We start from the raw sequence: 20,920 nt of genomic DNA on the forward strand, positions 1-20,920 counted from the left end.
CATCTTGGTTTGAATAGTTGAGATGCTTCCAGACTGCCACACTTTTGCACATTTCTCTCATTGGTCTTAGTGCAACAAGAGGGCATCTTAGAACTTATCATAGTGCATGAGGGTGCATCGCAATAAATAAGGTAAAGGTAAAGGGACCCCTGACCATTAGGTCCAGTCGTGACCGACTCTGGGGTTGCACGCTCATCTTGCTCTATAGGCCGAGGGAGCCGGCGTTTGTCCACAGACAGCTTCCGGGTCATGTGGCCAGCATGACTAAGCTGCTTCTGGTGAACCAGAGCAGCGCACGGAAACGCCGTTTACCTTCCCGCTGGAGTGGTACCTATTTATCTACTTGCACTTTGACCTGCTTTCGAACTGCTAGGTTGGCAGGAGCAGGGACCGAGCAACGGGACCTCACCCCGTCACGGGGATTCGAACTGCCGACCTTCTGATCGGCAAGTCCTAGGTTCTGTGGTTTAACCCACAGCGCCATCCGCGTCCCACATCGCAATAAATAGCAATGACTAAATAGCACTCTGGGGCCAGAAGTCTGCTCTCCCCAACAACAACAACCCCGACTTTTCACAGTAAGAAGAGTGACATGGGAGGGAGCTGTCAGACCATTGGTCCATCTTGGTTTGCATTATCTACACTGATTGGAAGAGGCTCTCCAGAATTTCAGATAGGGCATTCCCAGAGATACCAGAGACTGATCCTGGGACCTTCTCCATGAAAAGTAGATGCTCTACCACTGACCTGCAGCCCTTTCCCCCGGTGAACAGAAAACCACAGTGGAAAATGCAGGATAACAACCACTCGACTGTGACATTTTGTTATCTCAATGCAGTTTGTTAAAAACGGTATGCACTGAGTGAAGTAGTTTCCCTTAGAAACTATATTGAAATGGATCCCAGTTGCAGGAATGTACTGATTTTCAGGAGAGGGGAAAATGCCATCAGATTGAAAATGCAACACACATTCTGTCAAAGATTTATAAAATCATCTTAGGTGTTTTTGTGTGTGTGAGGAAGAACAAGTTAAGCAATAGATGATGGAATGGGAACATGACTTAGGCATTTCCTTACTGTTCGATACCTGCTGTGAGTACCTGGTGCCTGAGAGCAATTTATTTCTCTCCGTAAATGAATTAGCAAGAGAATGGTATTGAAATGATGACACGTTGCCAAATAGCGCGGTACATTTACCATGGTACGTTGGAAATGTAGAAAGGATGTCAGAAACTATATCTGTGTGTGGAGAAATTGTCCAAAGCAAGAGACTATTGGTTAAAGATAAGATAGAGCAAATAGGACACAATAAGCTGGAGTTGGACATGATACTCTTCTTCTTATGGTTTGCAAGGTGTCTGCCAATGAATTGGCAAGACATTATTTATATGTTTGTAATAGCTAGACTATTGTCTTATTCATGCATTCAGAAGAATGTATGTGGACCTGAAGCTCTGTCAATGGAAGCCCTGCTCAAGAACTTCTGGTTGCACAACAGGGCTCCCTCTCCTCTCCTCTCTCCTCTCCTTTCCTCCCACTGCCCCCCCCTCAAGATTGGTTTGGGGAAGTCAGGAGAATTCACAGAACAGTGTGCAGGGGATGAGGGTGGGATCATTCCGTCTGGCAAGCTGCAAGGCATGGGCAGATGGAATAATTGGAAGAGTGGACCATTGACTTCCATCCAAGGTGTTTAAGGTGAGGAGACCCTGCTGTCAACTTTCCTGTCTCTGTCCGCTGCACCCTCAACCTTCTGGCATTGACCAGGAAGGTGTGAAGGAGGCTTCTAAGCACATCTAGTTTGATATGGAAAGATAGGGGTGGAGTGGGTGCCTAGCATGCATGACCACTCTGGGGGCAGGGGCAGTGGGCATGTGCCAGCACCCCCAATACGCACGGCATATCCATGAAGACATTGAGAGGGCTCATGTTTTATGTGAACAAAGTGGAGAACATCAATCATTCCTACCCCCAAGGAATGGGACAGTAAAGTCTGAAGTTATGTTTAAGCTAACTAATAAGAATGAGAATCAAGGAGGGAAGACAAAGGTGAAACAGGTTTTTAATGAATTTCACAAACTGACTTGCCTAAAGTCAGTGGCCGTCGGAGTGCAACAGGTTCTCCTCCCTTGACCTAGGGCAAATTGCTAAAACAAACAAGGCATGGGGTATTCTAACTCACTACAAAATATGCTTTAGATTGCTGCTGTACTCCAGCAGAAACTCAGTGTCTTATATAAAATCTCTCTCTCTGACTGTCTTGTTTGCAGGCCAAATTAGCCCCAGCTCTGCTGATCATGGTCAACAAGACCTTAAACTATTGGGGTCCCAATTTTGAGGATGAGGTCATCAACATCAACGTTGGGGGCCTGAGAAGAAGGCTGAGCTCAAGTGCCCTCTCCAAGTTCCCCGACACTCGCCTTGGGCGCTTGCTCTCATGCGACTCGGAAGAGTCCATCTTGCAGCTGTGTGACGACTATGACGTGAGTGCCCGGGAATTCTACTTTGACCGCAACCCTGGCTTCTTCCTTTATGTGCTCCACTTCTACCAGACGGGCAAGCTGCATGTGATGGACGAGCTGTGCGTCTTCTCCTTTTGCCAAGAGATTGAGTACTGGGGCATCAACGAATTCTTCCTGGACTCCTGCTGCAGCTACCGCTACCATGAGCGGAAGCTGGAGAGCCGCCACCACAACTGGGATGAAGAAAGCGAGGTCAGCAGTGTGGACATGTCTCCGGACGAGATCTCGGATTTCAACCACGACCTGCTTCGCTACAGCACCCTGCGTTGCGGTAATGTGCGCAAGCGCCTCTGGCTTACCATGGAGAACCCGGGCTACTCCATCCCAAGCAAGCTCTTCAGCTTTGTGTCCATCAGCGTTGTGTTGGCCTCCATCGCGAGCATGTGTATCCACAGCATGCCGGAGTACCAGGAACCCGATGAGGAAGGCATCCTGAAGGATGACACGGTGCTGGAGAACCTGGAGTACTTTTGCATCTCCTGGTTCACCTTTGAAGTGACGGCCCGTTTGCTGCTGGCGCCAAACTTAAGGAAGTTCTTCAAGCACCCCTTGAACCTGATTGACATAGTCTCAGTACTGCCTTTCTACTTCAGCCTTCTGGTGGAAGTGACCGCAGGGAGCAACTCGGAGCTGGGCAACGTGAGCAAGGTGGTGCAGGTGTTTCGCCTCATGAGGATATTCCGGGTGCTGAAGCTGGCGAGGCATTCGACGGGCCTGAGGTCTTTAGGAGCCACCTTGAAGGTAAGCCTGTCATGGGAGTGGCTTTGGCTTCCTGGGATGTTGAAGGTTCTCGGGGCTCAAACTGGACATTGGTTTCAATTCATAGTATGCAGATGCATATCTTGTTCTATGTTTTCCTTGAAGAATTAATGGGCACAATGGGATTCTTACTGGGAAAGTGGTGTGTGGGGGGGAGGGTTATCTTTCTCTCCATTTTCATAATGGATAAACCACTCCTTTCTCTGCCCATGCACTGTTCTGAAATTCTTCGGACCCCACCCCTAGCACGGCACATGGAGAAGGAGTGAGGGGAAAGCTGCAATGAACAGGAGGAAGTCCTTTTTCAGGGCTTCTGTTGACGGGCCTGGTTAGTCAAATCCCATCCCAAGTGTTGGTCCTGACCTTTAAAACTCTAAGCAGGTAAAAAGTAAAGATAAGGTAAAGGACCCCTGGATGGTTAAGTCCAGTCAAAGCCAGCTATGGGGTGCAGCACTCATCTCGCTTCAGGCTGAGGGTGCTGGCGTTTGTCTACAGACAGCTTTCCGGGTCAAGTGGCGAGCATGACTAAGCCGTTTCTGGTGCAACGGAACACCATGATGGAAGCCAGAGCGCACAGAAACGCCATGTACCTTCCTGTTACAGTGGTACCTATTTATCTACTTGCACTGGTATGTTTTAAAACTGCTAGGTTGGCAGGAGCTGGGACAGAGAAACAGGAGCTCACCCTGTTGCGTGGATTCGAACCGCTGACCTTCTGATTGGCAAGCCCAAGAGGCTCAGTGGTTTAGACCACAGCATCACCCGTGTCCCACTTTGAACAATTGGAGGCCCAGTTGCTTTAAAGGCTTCCAGTACCTATATGAACCTGCCAGAGCACTAAAAGCAGCTGGCGAGACCTTGCTTGTATGTTGGCCAGGAAGGAAGGCTAGGCTAGGACTCAGAAACTTTTCGGTGGCAGCCCCACACTTATGGAACTCCACCCCATAAGAAATCCCCACATCTTTCAGTTGGGAATAGATTGTGTGCTTCCTGTGTGCTGCTGATCTGTCGCTTTTACTGTTTTAATGCTCTACATGTGTTTTATAACTCTTTTTATCAGACACCATATGCTGCCTTAGCAAAATACTGCATTTCAAAATGTGGCTAGTAAGTCTGTTAGATAAATAAGTGTAAATAGACAAGGTTGGGCTTCTGTGTCCTGCAAAGCCTCCTGATGTTTCGCAGAGGTGGTTTCAAAGCCTTTGAACTAAGTAACACATATCCAAGTATTATTATTTTTTCTTGATCCTGTTCCTTACGTTCAGACATTTACTTCTCTGGTGCAAAATTTGGATTTTGGAAAGGAGGAAAAATACCATGTCTGCTGTCCTAAACCATCTGGCCTAATTGCGAACTCCTTGAAATTTCCAGGCAATACCCTAGGATGTTTTCCTTGCTCAGTGGAGCATCGCTCTTTATAATTTGTGATCCTCCTGCCAGCCAGCCTTAGGCTGACCTGCAAGAGCTGGCATTTGTCTGACACCAGAAGGAGTTTTCAGGCTGGCTGGCTGCATCTGCATGACTGGCTGTCTGAGCAGAGATGGGATCTCCTGTAGTGTAGCGGGTGTTTATCTGTGGGTTCTGCTGGGGTTTTCTACTCTGGTTCTCAAAGACTCTCCATCTGTAAGAAGATGAATCGTTCAGTTTCAGCCTTGCAGGGAGCGGCCCAAAAGTGACCTCACCAAGCATAGGGCCAAGGGATATGTATGTATGTATTCAACAGGCTTTATCTATACCACTTAATCATCGAAACCTCTAAACTGTTTGCATAAAATATCCATTAAAATGACCAATACAATCACACCAGCCTCCAAACCAGGTCAGGGAATAGCGGAATGACGGCGCTCCGCCTCCCCGCTGTCCCCCGAGCTTGTGGGGCTGCCCGATATCTGCCCGAAGCCGGAGCGTGCCCCGTGCTTCGGGCTGCAAGCTGCCGCCTGCAAGCCTTGCGATCCCTGCGGGAACTCCTGCCGGGCTCTCAAGCCTTGCAGATAGCTTCCTGAAGCCTGGAGAGCGAGAGGGGTCGGTGTGCACCGACCCCTCTCGCTCTCCAGGCTTCAGCGAAAGCCTGCATTCGCCCCATAGGATGCACACACATTTCCCCTTCATTTTTGGAGGGGAAAAAGTGCGTCCTATAGGGCGAAAAATACGGTAATTGAGTGGGCCAATATATATGGGGTAAGGCAATCCTCCAGCTGGTCCTAAGAAATTACTTAGTGAAGAGCATGCTATTTATTATGTAGTGAATTTGCTGCAGAATTTTACACAGCTGAAGGGTCCTGATGGGTTTGCCAGGATCCAGACCTTCGATCATCTTTGTTGCCCTCCTCTGCACACATTCCAGCTTGTCAACGTCCTTCTTAAATTGTGGTCTCTCCCTAGAATTGGACAAAGTATTCCAGGTGTGGTCTGACCAAGGCAGAATAGAGTGGTACTGTTACTTCCTTTGATCCAGACACTCTATTTCTGTTGATGCAGCGTTGAATAGCATTAGTTGCTAAGGTCATTTCAAATCCTGATTTTGTCTTCTGCAGCATTAGCTACCCCTCCCAGTTTGGTGTCATCTGCAGATTTGATGAGCACCCCTTCAATTCCTTCATCCAAGTTGTTTATAAAGACGTTGAACAACAATGGGCCCAGGACAGAACCCTGTGGCCACCCCGCTTGTCATTTTTTCCAGGGTAATGAGGAACTGTTAATGAGTACTCATTGGGTTCAGTCAGTCAACCAGCTACAAATATACCTAACAGTTACTTCGTTCAACCCACATTTTACCAGCTTCCTTGCAAGAATATCATGGGGGACTTTGTCAAAAGCCTTACTGAAATCAAGAGACACTATGTTCACAGAGTTCCCCTGATCCACCAAGTTTATAACACTGTCAAAATAAGAAATGAGATTTGTCTGGCATAACTTGTTTTTGAGAAATCCAGGCTGGGTCTTAGTAATCACAGCATTCTTTTTTAAGTGCTTGCAGACCCGACGGTTGAATTATCTGTTCCAGGACCTTTCCTGGTATTGATGTCAAACTTATCTAGTCTGACCCCGTGCAATACAGAACTCTCAGCTAAAGCATCCATGACACATGGCCATCCAACCTCTGCTTAAAAACCTCCAAGGAAGGAGAGCCCACAACCTCCCTAGAGAATCGGTTCCGCTGTCAAACAGTGCTTACTGTCAGAAAGTTCTTCCTGATGTTCAATCAGAATCTCCTTTCTTGTAACTTGAAGCCATTGGTTCTAGTCTTACCTTCAGGAGCAGAAGGAAACAGTCTTGCTCCATCTTCCATGTGATGCCCTTGAGATATTTGAAGATGGCTATCAAATCTCCTCTCAGTCTCCTTTAACCCAGGCTTTTTTTCTTTAATAATTTTTATTGGTTTTACAAATACAAAGTACAAATAAACACTAATTAGTAAAAACATATCTGTATAGAGAGATTCTCCGAATCGCAAGACTTCCCTTCATTCCCTCCATGGGGTCTCATTTTAAGGATCTTCAACTGCATATTTGTGCGTACTCCAATTTTTATATCAAACCATATTGTCCATAGTATTTTTTTACACCACAAGTTAGTCAAAATCCTGCTCTTGTTTCCATCTACTTACAGTGGTCTCCTAGGTAACTTATAAATTTCCCCATTCTTTTATAAAGTTTTTATCCTCTTGGTTTCTGAGTTTTCCAGTCAGCTTTGCCATCTCCGCATAGTCCATCAGCTTGGTTTTCCATTCTCCTCTGGTAGGGACCTCTAATCCAGGCTTAACATATCCACCTCCCTCAACGGTTTCTCATAAGGCTTGGTTTCCAGACCCTTGATCATCCCTTCTTGGTTGCAGTAACCTGGTTATGAAGTTCTCTCCCCATGGAGGAGAATGCTTATATTGCTGTCATTTAGGCATGAAATGAACACACCCAGAGGGAGCACTGCTGTTTCTGAAAGGTTTACCTGCTTCCAGTTTTATTCAGTGTTTTATCTTGAAGTTTACTTCATTGTTGTATATCCGGGTCATCCACCCTGGGGGTATTTTATATTTAGTGGTCAAATGTAACATACCTGACCAAGTTCGACCCTAGTTCTTAAGGAAGGCCTTGATGCAAATCAAGCATGAGCGCTGGAAGCAGGAAACCGCCTATTTTGGGACATTGGGACCAAGGAACAGGAGGGTAGTGATGGTGCAACAAGGAGGAGACACAGTGTAAGTGGAGCTCCTGTTTGGAAGTATATTTCTCATCACTGCTTTGTGCTGTAAGCGTAGTTTGTTTTATTGCTTCTCCCCGCTGCCTCCCCTGCTCACGCAGCCAGCAAAGTGAGAGGCCAGAAGTAAAAGTAATGGCTGCTATAAGAAGATGAAAATGTGTTATTGATCCAGAAACCTGGGACCCATTATCTCCAAGTGTAAATTTCACCCAGATATCTTTGTCTAGTTTTTCCTTTTTATGAGCTACCACCTTCCTTGCTGGTAGGATGAAGTTCTTATTCCCTAACTTAGTTTTCTCCCCCAGCATTTTCACGCTCTCTGCTCCCCCCCCTCATTCACACACACACAGCATCTTTGGTTGCTCCACATTTCTGGCTGGGTTGCACTTGGATCAGCTGCCCCCCCTCTCTATTTTGACAGTTTCATTTTGAGCCTGACTGTCACTATGCTGTTGTCCCAGCCTGTCTGTCAATTGTGTCCCTGCCTATAAATAACCGGCTCTGACAGATCTTGTTCTGCTCATGTCACGTGACTCTGGGTTAGTCCTCCTCACTGCTTCTTCGGCTTGGCGATGGCAAGAGGGACTTCCATTCCCCCACCTGACACGCCTGAGCGAAAAACACGCGTCCCTGACGTTGACGGATGGACTCGTCATCTTTTGACAGCGACACATGGGTCATTCAGTGTAAGCAGCAGTTCCAGCTGTAGTCAGCCGGTCGGTTGTGATCCTTCCCTGTGCCGTAGAGCAAATACTGAGCAGCATAATCCATTTCTTCGGCTCCATTTTGAAGACATAAGAGGGGTGTGCTAGAGGAGAATTGCCAACATATAAAGTCTGATGCAAAGGCCTTTGACGAGCAGATTTGAGTTCTCAAATATCCCGCCTGAGGATTGAGAGGAGAGGACTCTTGCCCTTCACAAGAGATGCCCACAGGAAACATTTTAAGGCTGCCCACCCTATGGCCACCCTTCAACCTTCACCACATTTGTACCATATTTTTAAAGCACTATGATGCCACTTTAAACAGTCATGGCTCCCCCTAAAGAATTCTGGGAGCTGTAGTTTAAGGGAGCTGCGTTTTCCCCCCAACCCCCCCAGAGCTGATGGGGAGAGCAAGGGGGAAGCCCAGCTATGCCAGAGGGAGCCTTTGTGTTGGCTTCCACCAGTGGAACTGCTTAGTTGAATGAGCAGCCCCCCCCCCGTCCATCCCTGAACATCTTTTGCTATCTAAGAGGGTAGGTTTGCTAGCTGACAAGGCTTCAGTCATGCCTATAATCATGTCTCTAAAAAGGAGAACTTCATCTGATACATTTCTGCAAGTTAAAGACTGTTGACATTGATGTTTTGGTGTTTTATTATTATTAGGTGGGATCACTCAGACACATCCTGGCAGCACAATGATTTACACTTGCACAATGGAGCTTCCATGCCCTCTTCAAGTTTGGGAAACCAATTGTGGTGGGAGGAGGCGGGTAAGTTCTGTTGCGCAAGTGTCAATCCTTGCACTGTTAGGATTCATTAGCTGGATATAATTATTATTTATTAATTCATGTACCGCTTCATTGCCAAGGTGGCTTCTAAGCAGTTTACAAGTATAAAAAACCCATTATAAAAATATTAACACACATAATTGAAAGGTGTGTGTGTGTGTGTGTGAGAGAGAGAGAGAGAGAGAGAGAGAGAGAGAGAGAGAGAGAGAAGTATGGCAGTCCCAGTTTGACTCAGAAACTGGAAATGCTCCATTTTGACCCCTTCTCTGAGATTTGGCACTGGATATTGCCTCTCTCTGTTATGCCAACATAGTCATCCACTAGGATTGCCAAAACCAATTTGGAAAAAGAGGAGCTTTGGTAAAATGCAGCTTCTACTGTCACAAGCCTTTCAGCAACTGGGGATTTTTTTTATTATGCCCATCTACTCTTCTATAAAATTGCATAGACCCAATCCTGCTTGAAGCCCCTCGCACCAGCAACCTCCTTGATCTTCCCTGTGGCTGAGTTGGCACCACACGCAGACACGTCTTCTGGCATTGCGTGAGCCTCCCCCTCCCCTTTTCAAGTCCCTGCTTTGCACTCTGCGAAAGGGAGGAGAGTGACAGATATTTATTTGCCATCAGGAAATCAATCTCCTCCCTGCCAAACATTGCAGACACCAGATGGGTGTTTGTCTCGGGTGAATGCAAACCAGGGACTTGCCCAACATACGGCTGGCACTGGTGCCTATCTGGAGTCCAGCACCGTCTACATCTTGAGAGGCAGGCCGGCAGCACCAGGCAGATTCTTGATGGCTCCACGTTTTGCCCTTCAGAGAAGCTGCGCTGGGAGCTGGAGAAACACCAAGGGCAGCGAAGGCTGCCTGACCCTTGAGGCTCCATTTGCATTAGTCACAGGAGGGGTGGTGGTCAGCAGAGCATCTTGATTCTTATTCTGAGAGCTGTTAAGAAGCATATTGATCCAGGAAGGCGCCTGGACCCTAGATAAACAGATATTAAGCTGGTGACATTGGGGAGCAAGGGTGTTTATGTGTTTTTAGCACCTCCTTCCAAGGCTTCAATCCTTCATAAAGTAAGAGAGCCATGAATCTCACCAGTCAATAACAGCTTCAGCACACTCCTGGGAGTGACTCTCAGAAGTAAGGCATACTGAGTTCAGTAGGGTTTAAGGTAAAGGGTAAAGGGACCCCTGACTGTTAGGTCCAGTCGTGGCCGACTCTGGGGTTGCGGCACTCATCTCGCTTTATTGGCCGAGGGAGCCAGCGTCCGGGTCATGTGGCCAGCATGACTAAGCTGCTTCTGGCGGACCAGAGCAGCGCACGGAAGTGCTGTTGACCTTCCCGCCAGAGTGGTACCTATTTATCTACTTTGACATGCTTTCAAACTGCTAGGTTGGCAGGAGCTGGGACCGAGCAATGGGAGCTCACCCCGTTGCAGGGATTCGAACCACTGACCTTCTGATCGGCAAGCCCTAGGCTCTGTGGTTTAGACCACAGTGCCACCCGTGTTTACTCCCAGGTAAATGGGTGTAGGATTATTCTGCGGAATGAGGCGTTCTACAAACAGTTCGAATGGCAGCAAAAGTCACCTGCTTGCAATTTAGTTGGTCTCTCTGCAGTACAAATGGCTCTCCCACCCTACCCCATTATGAATTGAGAGGGTGGGAAAAATGAGAACATATTATTTTAATATAATGATTCTGAGCTGCACAAGTCTACAAGAAAAAACAAACCTGTAACAAGCTGTTTCAAATGTTGCAGCTGTGAAATATTAAGAGGTTGCAAATTGGATACAGTGCGAGCACACCTAACTGTGTCTGCATTGCAAGCTCTTTAAGTGTCATATTATTAGTATTTTAACGAGTATTTATTAAAGTTATTGGTTGCTTTTTTTGCCATAGCAGCTTAAAGCGCCTTGCAATGTTTTAAGGCAACAACCACAAATGTATGTTAAAGCCAGCTTTAAAAAGCAATCTTAAAGACAATTCTGGGTTTTTTAAAAGCAAAATTAAAACATCTCACCCATGGAAAAAGACCATAGATCATTAAAAGCCAAAGGCCTGATGGAAAAAAAGTTGTTTCTTGGCACACAAAGATATATAATGATGGCACCAGGCGCTTCTCTGGGGTGAGTATTCTACAAGCAGGAAGTCACAACTGCAAAGGCCGGTTCTCATGGAAGGGGCACACAAAGGAGGGCCTCAGATGATGATCACAGAAGTATTGGCTGTGGCATGTTGTTGTTGTTTAGTCGTTTAGTCATGTCCGACTCTTCGTGACCCCATGGAGCAGAGCATGCCAGGCATTCCTGTCTTCCACTGCCTCCCACAGTTTGGTCAGACTCATGTTTGTATCTTTGAGAACACTGTCCAACCATCTCGTCCTCTGCCGTCCCCTTCTCCTTGTGCCCTCCATCTTTCCCAACATCAGGGTCTTTTCCAGGGAGTCTTCTCTTCTCATGAGGTAGCCAAAGTATTGGAGCCTCAGCTTCAAGGCTGTGGCATAGGCATCAATATAATGTCCCTGTGTTGCACACTGCTCTGAAAATCATCCAAGAAAGATGTTGGTTGGTTGGTTTAATGGTACTGGAGATAGCCCAAGCTCCGCATTCCCAGGGTCTGTGTTTCACTCAACATTAATGCAGGGCAGGTGCGTAGGGACAAAACAGTGGGAGGGGTACTAAACCCTTCTTAGTTTGCATTTCTTGGTACAGAAAGTATTGATCTGATGTGTAGAGATCTTTCCTATTCTAATTAATTCAAGAGGGTTCTGGAAGCTTCTCTGTGTGAAAGAAACAAGCAGAAGGTTCATGGTGTTTGGGTTATTCCTTCAGAGAAGATGAGTACAGCTGGTTTAAACTGGTTCTCTTATCTCTTCTGTCAAGGTCATGCTGACTATAATAATAGGCCAGAAGGAGCTTGGGTTTTCCCTTTCTTTCTTTCTTTCTTTCTTTCTTTCTTTCTTTCTTTCTCCCTTCCTTCCTTCCTTCCTTCCTTCCTTCCTTCCTTTCTTTCTTAATTGATTTTTTATTGAATTTTAAATTGGTTATTCATATACACATTCCATTCACTCTTTAACATATATCGTACACATATAAAAACCAAACAATAACAACATTTCTACCCAAGTGATTTCCCACCACCTCAGTGCGGCTTCTTCTGTTTTCTTTTCAACTGTGCTGTTTTTCCCTATTGTCTTTCTAATACATAATATATCTTATCTATCTGATCTTTACTTTGCAAAATTTAGTTGGAACATATCAAGGGTTTTATTTGAGAACAATGTTTTCCTAGATGATCTTTTACACATTCTCTTTTCCCAGATAATCTTTTACACATTACTTTCTCTTTCTATCTCTTTTCCTTCTGGTGTGGTGTTCTGTATATAGTGTTAAGGTTTAGTTTTATTATAAGTTATTGTAATATTAAGTTAAGTCTGCTGCAACTGGATTTCTTATGGACAGTGCCAATCCTGAATGTATTGGATTTGTGGCCATTATGCTCATTTGCCTTCAGTAGCAGTAAAGCTCTGCTGGATGAAATACAATTGCCTCTGGTCTATTTTTTGAGAATCCTGCAACGTGTTTAGGTTTTAATTCAGCTAACTATACGTTGGAATCTACTCTGGATCAATATTGAGTAGAATTCCATGACAACCCTTCCCGTCCACTGATTCTTCTGCTCCAGTGCCCTCCCAGGCAGATGCTGGACTGCAGCTGTCTCCCATTATCACTGAGCAGTGGGTGTGCTGCCTGGGGCTAGTGACGGGTGGAGTCCACAGATCCCCCACCCCTCCTTTAGCAAGTGCAGGATTAGAAGACTACAGTGGTACCTCGGGTTACAGACGCTTCAGGTTACAGACTCCGCTTACCCAGAAATAGTACCTCGGGTTAAGAACTTTGCTTCAGGATGAGAACAGAAATCGTGCTCTGGCGGCGCAGCGGCAGCAGGAGGCCCCATTAGCTAAAGTGGTGCTTCAGGTTAAGAACAGTTTCAGGTTAAGAACGGACCTCCAGAACAAATTAAGTTCTTAACCCGAGGTACCACTGTATTGATTGAGGCAACTGGTAGTTCCACGCTAAGTAGGTTCATGACACTTGCTATCTGAGTTCCCACGTGATACAAAGAGGGATATCCCTGTCTTAAGAGGGGGGAAGGAGCCAACCAGCTCCTCAGGGAGCAGAAAAGCCAAGAAGGTCCCCATGACCTTCCTTCCCTCTAAGAATCTCTTTATTCTCTGTTGTACGCTGTTGCTGCCCATTCCCACAATCTTTTCTATTCTCCTTTTCAGCACAGCTACAGAGAAGTGGGAATCCTACTCCTGTACTTGGCTGTTGGGGTGTCCGTGTTCTCCGGAGTGGCCTACACAGCTGAAAAGGAAGAAGATGTTGGCTTTGATACCATCCCCGCCTGCTGGTGGTGGGGGACAGTGAGCATGACCACCGTCGGCTACGGAGATGTTGTGCCAGTGACGGTGGCCGGCAAGCTGGCGGCTTCCGGCTGCATTCTGGGCGGGATTTTGGTCGTGGCGTTGCCCATCACCATCATCTTCAACAAGTTCTCCCACTTCTACCGCCAGCAGAAGGCCCTCGAGGCCGCTGTGCGGAACAGTGATAAGAAGGAACCGGAGGACTCTGAGAATTACCCGAGCCAAGAGTCAGAGTTTTGCAGCGAGGCCTACCAGAGAGACGATGACTTTACCAGAAACATACTTCCAGTCCATTGAGACGGACAGGGAATCAGGGACTTCAATTCTGGCATCAGGCTTCCGGGCAAGGAGCTCGTGAGATGGTCGCAGGAGCAAATATCTCGGCCATTGTGGGCCCATTAGTTATCAGTGACCTGTTGCAGAATCACTTGCCTGCTGAGCCAATGCAGGTACCAACTCACCTTATGCATCTGGATTTCCAGTATTTTGCCCAAGACGCTATACACTGTGACTGACTCGATCCTCTACCCACCAAGGGACCCTTGGAGCCAAATGGCCAAACTGCTATGCTTCTTGATGCAGTCCATATCTCATCCCTCCAGAGCAGCAAAAGAGGGTAGCTTTACCATTAACAGCACTTTTTAAGGCCCTTGCAGGGGTGTGTGAGTGGGGAAAATGCTATTAGCAACCCTCAGGTATAACCGACAGGCAGGGGAGCAAGGCATCCTGGCTGGATTGGAAATGCAAGTCTAGAATCCTAGCAGATAATAGGCAAATGGCGCAACCATTTTTTAAAGGCTCTTTTTCTCATTTTAGGCATTCAGCAGCCATCCCAGTAACAACCACCATGTCCTTAGTTCAGATACAACCAAATGCTCTCCACTGTCCGTCAAGTTGTCAATACACAACATTATCCCCCCCCACCCCAATTTCTGTGCTCTGGAGACCGGATTATGATTCTGCTTCAGCTGTTGCCAAAGAGACCAGATAACGGTTGCAAAGTCTTTCCTGAGTGTCTGTGACAAAGTGTTGTTTGTGGCTTATGAGATTTATAGAAGAAAGAACCTCCTGGCTCCCTTGATAAATGTCTGTCCAACAGAGACAGTGGAGACTTATCAGTGGATGCAGAAGAATTAAATAGATTTGAAGGTGATGAAGGAAAACAGGGCAGGGTGGTGTGGGAGAATTGTGATACCTTAATGTGCTGAATAAGGGTTGGAGTACATCACGGGGTGGGTGGGGCTGCTACTTAGTGCTGCATGGCCAATTCTCCACCCCAACCCTTAATGTTTTTGAATGAAATGGATGCTTTTTCTACAACTATGCATGGTATACTGTTGAGAATTTGGAGAGGGAACTACACACTCCCCTTGCCTTCTCAGCATTGGTGCCCAAAGTCCAATGAAATTGAAAGATTAGATTTAAAAAAAAAGATACTAAAGCAAATGTCTGATACAATTCAACTGTCACAAAATAATAGTGTCAGCCGTTGGAGTAGTAGATGGCTTTAAATTAGGCCTCATCTGCACTGTACACTTAAAGCAGCCCTGGCTTCCCCCAAGGAATTCTGGGAGCTGTAGTTCGTTAAGGGTGCTGAGAACTATTAGGAGGCTCATGTTCCCCTTAGAGAGCTGCAATTCCCATAGTGCTTTAACAATCAATCCCTCTTCACATGGAACTCTTGAGAATTGTAGCTTAGTGAAAGGAATAGGGGCCTTCTTACAACTCTCAGCACGCTTAACAAACTACAGCTCCCAGAATTCCTTGAGGGGAAGCCATGACACTTTGCAGGGGTATCATAGCCCTCTGAATGTGTGGTGTAAATGTGGCTGCTGATACTGCTGTGTAGACATGGCTGGAATAGGCACAGGTTATCTTAAAGGGGTTTTTGTTTTAGCTGCAGATGTGTTTACCTCATATCTGATGATGGTTTCTCTCCCAGTACTTTGCTCATATTGGGAATCCCTCGCCTCAGTGGAGGAGGAGGTGGAAGAAAGCTTTCAGCTAGGCTCCATACACTCATGACAGGACAGCCATAGCACCCATGCAAATATAGCTGCAAAAAATATGGCCCATAGCAAGGGGATAGCAGTGGGCTTTCTTCTCATTGGTCACAAGGTGTTATATAACTTCACCTGACACATGATTATAAGGCTCAGACAGCAGCAGTAACATAATACTGCCATTGGGGCCAACGAAAATGTCACAAGATAATGAGCAAGCTTCCAAGAACGCAGAACTCTCTTTTGAGGCGAAGGTTAAGCAAGAAAGCACAGGGTGGGAAAATGCCACACTTTACCATTTGTAACAATCTGAAAATGGACTATGGACTAGAGGAGACATTGGGCAGGTTTAATTAGCCTGGCCTGAGCTAGTTGCAAACAACAAATGAATCTCTGGGTTCACCAAAGGCTACGAGAAGGAAGAAGCAATGACTAGCTTTCGCTTTTGAAAATATCAATGGCAGCAGTTACTCTGGTCTGTTTCTAAAGCTAATCAGAACAGAAGCATCTCTTATAAGGTAGACTTAACACTTACAAGAGCTCTGCCAATGATAACTCTGGCATGGCAAGCCCCCAAGTTGTTTTAGGATCCACTTGTGGACACGGACCTTTGTTTTGTTTTTGTCTTTCGTAGTTGTGTGTCTGAGAAAAGTTAAACAAGATCTTAAGGGAGGAGGACCCTTTTCCAGGATGGAATCCAGCAGGGGAACCTGAGGGAAACTGGGGGGGGGGGGTTCTGATTAGCACTGCAAACCTTGAACCACTAGAGAATTCCTGTTGGTTTCAATTGGCGTTAATTCACAGTGGGCAGTTGAGGATTGTGGTCCAATAACCTGATCCTTTACACTTGCTGCACCCAGAATGCACTGCAGCAGCTAACACATTATTCCTCTGGATGCTACAAGGCCAATGATAGATTACACAGGTACCAATGCTTGGGCAAATTAGCAAGCCAGTTCAGTTTTGCAAGCCAGTCTTTTGGCACGCAAGTTCCATTTTGGTCCAATTGCTTTGTACCTTGTACGTCTCAAGCTTGCTGTGGTGTCTCTTGTTCTCTGTGTTCTACTGCTCAATGCGCTACCATTGGTCTCTGTTCAAAGAAAAATGGAGAATTATTAGGGGCCCGCAAGTGTTTTTCCTAGTGGATTCAAATTAATTTAGCGGAGTTTCCCTTCAGCAGCGAGCTTTGCACCAAGCATGTGGGAATTCTTCTGCTGGCATGGGCATGTGATGATAATGAAATGTCACTATTATGGGATGAGCAGGCTGCGGAGCTCAGGGCCTACTCCAGGCGGCAAAAACCACAGCCTTCCACGAACACCCCAGGGGATGCTGATGCAACGCAACCAGAAAGCCTGTGAATGGCAAATAGCGCGGCTCCCTGTGTGCTAGGCAGCTGGAGGAACTTTCTTCCAGTGTTCCTGCCTGCCTGCCTGCCAGCTGCTCTCTTAATCCCTGAGGTCTCTTTCTAAAGTAGGCAAAGGGAACAGGAAGCTTGCTGACAACAGAGTCGAGCCATTGTTCCATCTAGCCATTGTTCACATTGACTAGCAAGCAGAGCCCCAGGATTTCAGGCTTTCTCCCAGCCCTCTGTGGAGATGGCTGGGGATAGAACCTGGACCTTCTGCATGCCAAGCAGGTGTTCTGCCCAAGAGCGACAGTGCTTCCCTAAAGGGTTGCAGCCAGGAAATAAATATGCTGATGCCCCCAGAAGAAGAAGAAACTGCTTCTGCCAAAATGTACCCCCCCCCTGAAAAATGAAGGGGCACCGTTATTCCTTGTCAGTCCTATTATGCCCCCCGGGGCTATTTGGGGAACATAGGGGGGATATAAATTGAATTATTATTAACAATAAACCCCAAACTCCCTTCTGGGTTTTTCTGAATGACTCCCGAGGGGAATACACATGCAGTGCGTTTATAAATATGTAAGCGAGTCTTTGCACACTTTTTCCCCGAAACGCCAGAATTACGGCTCTTTTTGATAAATGAAGAATGCTTAATGAACATGCCAGAATTCCCTGGCTCAGTGGAACAGGCCGTGTTTTTTGTGGGCAAATTGCCTTGCCACCTCCTGTTCAGACTGGGACAGAGTCCTTTCTGAAACCTCGCGTAGCTGCTGCCAGTCAGTGAGAGCATGCTGAGCTAGATGGAACAATGATCTGATGAGGAATATGTTTAAAAGTAACATTAAGTAAAGCATGCCGTGTATAACATGCACATTCAGAGACATATCACACATGACATAGACCTTTAACCCCTCCTATGCATATAAAACCTATGCATATAAAACCTACTCATTAAGCTGGCAGCACTTCATAAAACATGTATAAGTACATTCATTCTTAGATGCTTCTCATTTGAATAAAGCTATTTTTCCCTGTCTTCCAAAACAAAAATCAGCTTAGCACTACCGGATCTCATTTTAATTAAAGCAGTTAATTTGTTTGTTTTCTGACACAGAGGGGTGTGCATTACATTGGGTTCTCCCCCCCACCCCAGTTATTTGCTAATATCATTTTAGCACCCTCTAGAAGATTACAAGCCAAATTCCTATTTACTTTCCTGACACAGTCTCTCGGGCTGCTTAAGATGCCACTTTGTGAAGCGTAAGACAAAGAATGCCTGCTGCATTGCCTTCCATTATTTATACTCTCTCTCTACCCCACACAACCTCTGGTTGTTACATCACCACAAAATGTGGAGAGAGGAAAAGACCTACCGACCCAACACACCCTTATTGAGCATTTCTCTTACTGGTAGTCTCACATGTTACATAGGTCTAGTCCTTAAAATATAAGTATTTGGAAATATGCAATACAATACAGCTGGAACTGGGTGCTGATTCCTGTCGACTGTTGACTTGCTGAGAAAGCTAGGTTCCCTGCCACGTATTTGAAATGGCTCTTATGCTAAGGTTACCAGATTTTTTTCAATGAATCTGGGGGCACTTTCCAACTTCAGTGGATTTTGTATGGGGACTGATGTGTAAATCCGGGGACTGTCCCCGAGAAATGGGGACGTCTGGTAACCTTACCTTATGCAAATTGTAAAAAGAATGGGAAATGGAGAAACTAGTTCTCAAAAGTGCCAACGCTTAATATATATATTTTTTAATTTGTTTTTTTATTGAAATATTTTCATGGATAACAAAGGTACATACAATATCTCTGTTTTCAATTCATAGAGTCCTTTCTACAGGACGATTACATTCAATGTGAGAGGCTGCTGTCAGAGGCATTGTGAGGGGGCAGGGGCAGGAGAGAGATAAAGATAGTGTTTTTATTGCATTTCCCTAAAAATTCCTTCAGGACAGCTCGCAAGAACAATACATATACAATAGCAACAGCAACAACATCATCGTAACACAAAAACTGCAACACAAATATCGATACCAAAATCAGTATTGGACATATCTTAACTTAAAAGCATAAAAATGTGAACCCAGGGAAGGTGTGTTTCATTAAAACAGCATTTGGTGTCTATTGAAAGCCAATTTTCTCAGGTGCCTGTTCCAGATTATGGGCACCACCACCAGAAAGACCCTGTCTCTTACACCAGAGGTAGGCAACATGCTGCTCTTCAGATGCTGTGGACTACAGCAAGATCGCTTGAACTATCCCAAACTAGCACAGTGTTCTTCAACCTTGGGTCCCTGGCTGTTGCTGGACTACAACCCCCATCATCCTCAGCCAGTTTAGTCAATAGTCAAGGATTATGGGTGTTGTAGTCCATCAACATCTGGGAACCTGAGGCCGAAGGTCATTACTTATATCAGCATATGAGGTTTTTTGAAGTTACTGTATGCTTTATATATAATGGCATTAGTAGATCTTTCATGCCTAAACTGTAGACATTTCCTCCTGTTATTAAACAAAGCAGGAGTTTGATCAGGGTTCTGTAGTGTAGTCCAATCATGGTGGGTGTGAGGAAAGAGTGGGGAAACACCTCTTCATTTTCTCTCTCTGGAGAAGTCCATAGTGCTTTGTTTGCCTCAGGCTTCTGCCTTTCATTTGCTCAGCCTCAGTAAGGAAGACAGCCAACTTCTTAAAGCACCTTCGGCTGAGAGATAAAAGCCCCACCCCCACCCCCGTTTATTACATCTGGCTTGAGCACCTCCACGAGCCTGGCTGAATTATATCCATATTAACACAACTCGCCAGAGCCTTGGGCTGTTTTTGTCTGGAATGGCTCGGGAATGGCTTTCAGTGCCCGTTTGTAATGCTGGCTCATTTGGTACATTCTTCTTAGAAATCCCTTCCTCTATCGGGGCCAATTCAGACATCCTCCAAATGGCTTCAGAGAAGCAATTGCTGTGAGCGTGCTATGTATCCCCCCCCCCCAGTGCATTTCTGGTGTACAGCATCTTGAGAGAAAGCAGGCACCAATAGTAGTTAGAAGGCTTGCGTAGTCCCTGCTCAGTGATACCGAAGCAGGCAATTTAGTGGACGCCTTTTGTAATTGCCCAATTAACATAGTCGTAATGCATCTAATAACAAAGCTTGTCCACTCTCGGTTCACTATTAACTTGGGTACCACTTCGTACTTGTATATCTTCCCTCCAAGAACCCGTAATAACTTTGGGAAATGGCTGGTTTGACTTCACGTTTAAGAGGCCCTGGAGCCACTATTAACTTTAAAAATGGAAGATCCATCATCACTGATTTCCCACTTCATGTCTAGTTGTGTGCTCAGTGCCCTGGCTTGGAGAGCTATGCTGCTTGACCTCAATATAACTAGAACTCTCTCCAGTGCCGATTGCTTTGTAATCAAACTTCTTCTGCCACAATCACTTGCCTCTCAGCATCAAAAAGTAAACGGCCATGAACTCAACTTACGATAACTAAGGAAGTTTCTGTTGTCCCGATTCAGCAGCAGAGCTCTGTAGTAGTAGAAGTGATTCTGCTTATCCGTCTCCTCCTCCAACAGCACAAAAGCAGTCCTTTGAAACAGGCACTTGCCTCGTTGCCTATAGCAATTAAAAATGGTCTCCAGGCAACCAGCCAAGAGATGCTTTGGTAAATGGGAAAGGGTTGGTTTATTGTCTTTTTCTCTACTTCTGCTGAAGTGCTACAAATGAAACTAGGCAGCAACACTTTTTTTATGGGGTAGTAACTGTTGTGAAAGGGACGCGGGTGGTGCTGTGGGTAAAAGCCTCAGCGCCTAGGGCTTGCCGATCGAAAGGTCGGCGGTTCGAATCCCCGCGGCGGGGTGCGCTCCCGTTGTTCGGTCCCAGCGCCTGCCAACCCAGCAGTTCGAAAGCACTCCCGGGTGCAAGTAGATAAATAGGGACCGCTTACTAGCGGGAAGGTAAACGGCGTTTCCGTGTGCAGCTCTGGCTCGCCAGAGCAGCGATGTCACGCTGGCCACGTAACCCGGAAGTGTCTCCGGACAGCGCTGGCCCCCGGCCTCTTGAGTGAGATGGGCGCAAAACCCTAGAGTCTGTCAAGACTGGCCCGTACGGGCAGGGGTACCTTTAACTGTTGTGAAATCACTTGCAAGGCTGAACAAAGAAAGAAAAGG

General features: G+C 46.1%; 1 protein-coding gene across 3 annotated transcripts in view; it reads left to right on the forward strand.

The window, feature by feature from the left end:
- The window catches only part of KCNS1 (potassium voltage-gated channel modifier subfamily S member 1), a 40,475-nt gene that overhangs the window by 15,308 nt on the left and 4,247 nt on the right, over positions 1–20,920 (forward strand). For 2 of the 3 annotated variants that reach the window (XM_053394104.1, XM_053394103.1), the window contains 2 exons: positions 2,267–3,259; positions 13,258–17,799. In XM_053394104.1, coding sequence (XP_053250079.1) covers positions 2,294–3,259; positions 13,258–13,692 — 1,401 coding nt within the window. In that variant the 5' untranslated portion in view covers positions 2,267–2,293 and the 3' untranslated portion in view covers positions 13,693–17,799. Of the gene's footprint in view, positions 1–2,266; positions 3,260–13,257; positions 17,800–20,920 lie in introns of those variants that run through there. The other variant, XR_008331206.1, reaches the window with a different exon arrangement.

The sequence above is a fragment of the Podarcis raffonei genome, chromosome 6 (genome assembly GCF_027172205.1).
Source record: "Podarcis raffonei isolate rPodRaf1 chromosome 6, rPodRaf1.pri, whole genome shotgun sequence".
Classification (NCBI taxonomy): domain Eukaryota; kingdom Metazoa; phylum Chordata; class Lepidosauria; order Squamata; family Lacertidae; genus Podarcis; species Podarcis raffonei.